This window comes from Cataglyphis hispanica, chromosome 14, assembly GCF_021464435.1.
Source record: "Cataglyphis hispanica isolate Lineage 1 chromosome 14, ULB_Chis1_1.0, whole genome shotgun sequence".
NCBI classification, from domain to species: Eukaryota; Metazoa; Arthropoda; class Insecta; order Hymenoptera; family Formicidae; genus Cataglyphis; species Cataglyphis hispanica.
In genome coordinates, this window is record NC_065967.1 from 3796370 (window position 1) to 3803307 (window position 6938).

Consider the following 6938-nt stretch of genomic DNA (forward strand, 5'->3'; position numbering starts at 1 on the left):
AACTCGTTACCGTTGGAAGAGCCGAACACTCGTTAGCCGTCAACGTTCATCTGTAGCCATTTCCTGGGTGACATATACAAACGTTTCGGCCAATGCTAATCGAGATAACGCCGAATAGTAGCATCGTAAATTCGCCAGCGATAATTCGCAGAGGAAGCAAGAGTAGAGATCTCGCGTCTACTTTTATCAGCGCCCTGATGTCGTAAGCGGATATCGTAAATTCGCAATGGGCGAATCTGTACCACATACGTATATGTACCGATGTTTATCGGTAATGCATGATAGAGGCGATCTGATTCTATAAAAACTCACAGTTTTCGATATAGAATTATTTATTTTTTGAAAAAGAAAGATGATAGAAAATTATACATGTTCTAACATTATCTCATTCTCTTACTTTTAGAATTATTTAAAGCATTCATTTTCTTAAAATTTCTAAAATTTTTAAATATATTGAAATTCCTTTTTAACCTCGTAACTCATACATCTCATTGCGCGTAATTATAAGCAGCTAAAAAATATAGATACGTAAAAGATACGTTGGACAATGAATGTTGAAGAAACTATTGTTTCTCGTCTTCTTGTCGCGGTTTCACAGATTACGTGTATATGCAATAAACATAAATACAATAGAATGTTTGTTTCAAGAACTAAACACTCTCAAAGATTCATCATTTCTACGAATCCGCTTATAAATGGTAGTGATTTTATTTTTGCGGTAACATAATCCAAGAAAAACCTCACCATTTCAACATTATGTTATAAATAAAATATAATATTCCGAAGTAAAACAGATATATTATCGTGATATGGATAACATACAACCTGAAACAAATGTACTTTTCAGAAAATACAATAAAAAATGACGAAAATTCTGAATAAAAAATTACTTTAAAGTTCTGAGAAATTAAAAAAATTAATTTCAAAATTTAAATTAATTTAATTTGACTTCAATATATATTTAGATTTAGTCCAAGCTTAATTTTGTTATAATATTGAATTAATATATTATAATTTAAAATTTATTTAATTTTATTAATTTAAGAATTTAAAAAATAATTTTTTCTTAAATTTTCAGAGAAATGTGGATTAAATCGTTGTTGCTACTAAAAACTGTAATCGCAATTTATACAAACATGATATACAAAAATGAAATGAAAAATGTATCTGTAACATTAAAGAACAAGGTATATATTTAAATAAAAAATAATATTAAACAAATATTGCTCACAAATATTGCTTTGACTAGACTCCTCTTTGTTATATGATTAAATATTTTTTTTTTTTAAGAATTACAAAGAATATATTATTAATATATAAAGATTCTGTAAATTTTTTATTTGAATATTACATAAAAAATACTCACATTTTTTGATGCCGACGGGCTTTCGGCAAAGTGGACAAATCTTCTTTCATGCAGTACTGCCGCATGCCGAGGATGATATGTTTAAAATAAGATCGACTTATTATCTCGGATTTATAAATTACAGTTGGAAAAATCTTTTTATCTGTTGAGGACATTCCGTTATGTAAAGCAATTATATTTTTATTACATAATTTCCATTGCCGCGTGGTGAAATATTGCAGTACCGTGAGTCTCTTTAGAATTTGGTTCTGCATTCTGACCATACTGTTTATAAAAATAACAAAAAAAAAAAAATAACAGCTAAGAAATTGTATACAGTTATATAATATTATCTTAATTATATGTAAAAACGTTAGACAAAAAATGTAAAAGATGAAAATCTAAAAAAGAATATACAATGTCTAAAAACATTAAAGAATATGAAACTTACAATGTCTTTTGTCGAAATAACAGCATCAGAAAGTCAATCAAGTACGCGGGAATGATTTGGAAGAAAAAGAGAAAAATATTATGCACAAATTTATTGCTATGTATGCTGCCATCCGGATACCAAATTTGTCCCTCGAAAGGATAGTCATAAATAATTTCTCTACTCTTCTTGAAAATTTCCTTAAACATTATACGGTCTATATCGCTTTGCGTTATGTTGATTACGGGTATACTTTTCGAACTATAAAAATGATAAATTAAACAGAGAAAATTAACAATAAAAGTTAATATTCATACTTATTTAAATGAAATAAATGTGCAAATATAAAATAGTCAAACAATGCAATTCAGAATATACATGAAAACTTTTCGATTTCTTTCTATTGGATAATATTAAATAATTCAGAAATTCAGAAATTTTTTTATATTTTCAAAAAATCAAGTGAGAAAAACCTTTTTTGAAATTGAAAGAGATAAATTTAACAATCTAAAATATTATAATCTTAATATCAAAAATATCTTAAAGAATGCTGGTGACCGAAAAATAATTTAGAGAGTTGCGGCAAGCATAGTATTAAATTCCACTTTGATTTAAAAATTTGATAGACTCTATTATATGTATACTCTATTATTACAGAACTATTGCTAAAAATGAGATTGAGCAAAATGGAGATATTTACTTTTCTTGGCTAGTAGCAATTTTGTACGCAATTGCGATTAAAGTGTTAATTGCTATATCAACCGGTATAACTTCGGCGTTATAATTGCCATTGCAATGCATCGATCTAATAACACCCTTGCCTTCGCCAGCAAATAATCCTACACATCCATTCAAATTATCGACCCATCCTGGTATAGGTTCCTTGTAAGAAGGCAACACTGCAATGAGATTAATTAATCTTCATATTCTTTTTGTCTATACACAATCGCCGAGATATTATCTCTTTTATAATCTCTGATAATTTATAAAATATATTATGATAATTACCAATCGCTGGTCTAGCAATGCAGCAAGGCAGATTAGGATATTCGTTCGCCACTAACGTTTCAGCCAGGTATTTTGTATATGTGTAAGTATTTGGATGCGGATGTAGTAATCTAAATAATTGTAAAAATAAATAAGCAAAATCTGCCATAAACATTGCTTATATATACAAAATTAAGAGAGAGATAACAATTAAATTTAAGTGAGTTAATCAGGTAAGTTAAATAAATATTACAATAATATTGTTTACTAATATTCTTATATACTAATATTTTTTTAGTTTATTTTATATATGTAATTATTATTTGTAATTTTAAATACTTCAAATTGTTAATAAAGTTTATAATTGAAAAATATATAATAAAAATTTGTCAAAATATGCGTTTGTTGGCTACGCTTGCGCTGAATATTATTAATTATTAAAAGATTTCTAATTACTTGGGCGTAATCAGATCGATTTTATCTTCGTCTAGCCATTGAACGAGTCTCATGATATCCTGAGGATTAGGGGAATCATAGATACGTTCGTCTAATTCTTTCTGTTCGACGTGACAAAAGGCTGTGCTTAGTTGCAGGAAAACCTGCAAATGCTTCATTTTTTTTGCCAAGTCTAGAGTTCTTTTTGTACCTCCCTTAAAAATTAAATCAAATTTCATACATTTATATCATTAAGAATATTATACGCGCAAAATTAAGCTTAAAAAAATATATGCTTCTCATTATTAGTAAGCTTCACTAATTTTTATATTGCTTTAATATTTTAAAGCTTCTTAAAAATAGATATCTTCATCTATATTTTTATCATTTAAAAATGTATCGTGAACATGTAGGTTTAAAAATAATGATACTGCAATCACCAGCCACGCATCTAATGCAAATAACTAATAATGCATAAAAAATATAAATACAAGTATTTAAATTGACATTGATTTAGATTTCTATGGAGGTTAATATCTTACCACGTTCATTTCAACAGCATCTTTCAATTTCGCGTCCATTTGAAGACTCGCGGCACAATGGAATACCACGTTTACCTCATTTATTAAATGCTCACACTGTTCATCAGTAAGACCCAAATTATCTGAACATACATCACCATTAAATGGTATTACTTTGTTCAAAACTTGAGATTTTTCAGTTCGTATTCTTTGAAACAGCTATAAAAATACCAGTTATCAATAACTATTTGCTAATCTCTTACATATGCGTATATAGTATACATTAATTGTTTACAAATATTTTAGCTTGAATAATTTCGATTAGTATTAAAAAAATTGATTTATATACATATATTCAAAATAGATTTAATAATAAATTTTTGTAATATTAACTCCGTATGATTTATATCACATGTAATATAATATAAATATTATTATAATATTTTGAAGAAAGTACAAATACTATTCAACTTAATTTAAAAAATTTATATAAAACTTATTATATATATATATATATATATATATATATATATATATATATATATATATGTTGTATAACAAACTATAATAAAATTTCAAAATGAGAGAGAGAAGGAGGGAGAAGAACACATATAAAAAAATGATAATATGCTTTACCCTAAAAACAAATTTTGTATCATTTTTAGAAAATATTAAAAATGTATTCCGAAAAATTGCTCTGAAAGATCGCTAAATAAAAAGATTGCATCTTGTTAACCTTATTTAACCATTGTTACTCGTAAAATATTCTTTACATAACTTTTAACAAATAAGTCAATAAAGTTTGCATAGCTTTCTCAGTCGCTTAGTCTTGACAGCATTAAGCATCATTATGTAATTGACAATTTAATATAAAAATTAATTATGTCAATATTAATAAAAATTTGATTGAAAAATGCAAATGTATAAACGTGTTATAACATTTATAAAAATGTTTCAGAATATCCCAACATTATTCTTTACAATATTATCTTGGCATTAAGATAAAAATAGAGATAGTGTAATTTGAACAATGTCTTACAGGCAATTTGAATATATCTTCGAGCCGACTGTCGAAACTGTGTCCTCTCTTAGCTCGCATTAAAACGTAGATTTTGTTGAGATCAGAACAGCTATACAGCAACTTTTCTACAAGGACTTTGCCCATGAAACCAGAAGCGCCAGTAATGAAGATGGTCTTGCCTTTGTAGAAAGATTGGATATTGGACCTTGGTTTGTCCATGGCTGAAATTTATCACATATTACGAAATTTGAAATCAAAACACAGAAAAAAAGACAAAAAAAGAGAGACTGCATTTTATACGGTAAAACATGTATAAATAAATCGCACAAATTCAATTTGCAGTGTAATCTTTATAGCGTTTACATTTTTATACAACTGTGCAAAATGTTTTACATGTTATACACATCACTTCAATTTCATGTTATTCATCTTTCTTCTCTTCTGTGTTCTGGCGATCTGTTATTTTATCGCAGCACAATTTCTACAACAAAAGTTATGTTGACGAAAATCTTTGGGTAAATAAGAATTATGGTAAAAGAAAATCGATGATAAGTCGATTTGTACTCAAACAATTATAATTTTATAGTCCAATGTGCATCTTTGTTAAATATTAAAGTTTATATACATATGATGATTATTTTATAATTTACAAAAAAATAATTGTGATTAGAACTGTTTTTATACAACTTTTATATAAAACGGTTTTTCACATCTCGAATAGCTCTCGAGAAAAGCAAAAAGTCGATCTACATATGATGGATGCTTTCCTTAGAATTGTTTTTCGGTCACAACTGAAAGTTTCTAAATTCATCTATTGACCTTCTCTACACATTTTTAAGGTTTCATAAAAATTTGAATTTTCAGGTTTATGGGATTTCTTTGTTAATGATAAAAGCAGTTGCTCGGAAAGCGAAAGGTTTGATTCCCGATTTAGTCACTCGTCCACAGATATTATTTTCTAACAATTATTTATCACTGGGAAAATGTGTAAATGCTCTTCACAAATACGCCAATGTTGTTGTCACGAATGGGATGATTAGTTCAAGCGTGCTTCCCGCCGCCTTAAATTCTCCCCTCACGTCATTGGAGATAAATCTCATTTTCTTAAAATGTTATTTTTACGATACTTCAAAATTGCAAATCTCAGGAACCAGAAAAGAGCGTCACAAAATTCAATACATGTATTACTTGGGAATGTATTCTATATAATATATGTAAAAATGAAAATAATACGTGAGGTTTAAATTAATCCCAACATTTACCGGAAATTGAATATAAATGACAAACTATATTAAAATGCATCAATCTTTCAATTAAAAATTTCAAAACTTGTCAGCAAGTTAAATTATTGAGCTAAAATCTTTTTTATCAGTATATATATGTATATGTTACGGACAATGTCGACTTTACACACCTTGCGGACTTCATCCATAACATATGCATATCGATAAAAAATCATCTGAAAATTGATAATAGTTTTGCTTCAAAAGAACAATATAAGATAAAAATAATGATGATCGAGAATGATATTGGATACCTATTAGTGATGTTTCACATATTGTTGATGATGTTCGATTTAATCCTTCCATCATGATGAGTACAATCTACACGTGGTTCAAATCTACACGTTTGCTATTTTATGAGAATAGATCGTGCGTATTTATAAGCTCTGAACTTACTGAGCTTCAGCGTGCTGAAACATGTAGAATAATGCCGATCTCTCTCTCTCTCTCTCTCTCTCTCTCTCTCTCTCTCTCTCTCTCTCTCTCTCTCTCTCTCTCTCTCTTTCTCTATCTCTTTTTTTTCATTTTTCTCATCTGCACGTCATTGTAGCTGTACACTGATCTATATTTTTATTTTTTACTTTATGCTAATGATTCAACTATTCCAATTAAACTTGTCTGACTGATTTAATTGGTACCATTTATATTGTTATTTCATATGCATATTTCAAACGATTTCAAAACATCTTATTTCTTTTAAAGATTGATACATAATTGAATTACATTATTTATTTAGCACAAGACAGATTTAACATTATATTACATTTGTATAATTGTAAATTTACAAAAGCTGTGAAAAATAAGAATTTGTCTTTTATTTACTTATTTTATGATTTTACAAGTTATGCATGTACTTGTTTTGTTTTGTACCAATATTATTGAATAAACAATGATCGAAGCATATCAAAAAACAAAA

At 27.6% G+C, this 6938-nt stretch overlaps 1 protein-coding gene across 1 annotated transcript; it reads right to left on the bottom strand.

Annotated features, from left to right (window-relative positions):
• Positions 1–518: 518 nt before the first annotated feature.
• On the bottom strand, positions 519–6547 carry LOC126854703 (putative fatty acyl-CoA reductase CG5065). The gene is made up of 9 exons (XM_050601684.1): positions 6277–6547; positions 4758–4960; positions 3740–3937; positions 3219–3412; positions 2784–2893; positions 2476–2674; positions 1797–2036; positions 1367–1630; positions 519–825 (listed from the first exon to the last, which is right to left on the bottom strand). Exons 1-9 carry the CDS (start codon positions 6329–6331, stop codon positions 741–743), a joined length of 1548 nt encoding a protein of 515 aa, XP_050457641.1. The 5' UTR covers positions 6332–6547; the 3' UTR covers positions 519–740.
• Positions 6548–6938: the final 391 nt, after the last annotated feature.

What these genes read in the sequence shown, in the direction of transcription:
- LOC126854703 (XM_050601684.1), bottom strand. Translation starts at nt 6,331, where the DNA reads ATGATGGAAGGATTAAATCGAACATCATCAACAATATGTGAAACATCA. An exon ending in ATGTGAAACATCACTAATAG is followed by an intron (nt 4,961 to 6,276) that starts GTATCCAATATC and finishes GATAAATTTCAG; the next exon opens with CCATGGACAAACCAAGGTCC. An exon ending in GCCCGTCGGCATCAAAAAAT is followed by an intron (nt 826 to 1,366) that starts GTGAGTATTTTT and finishes CATTTGTTTCAG; the next exon opens with GTTGTATGTTATCCATATCA.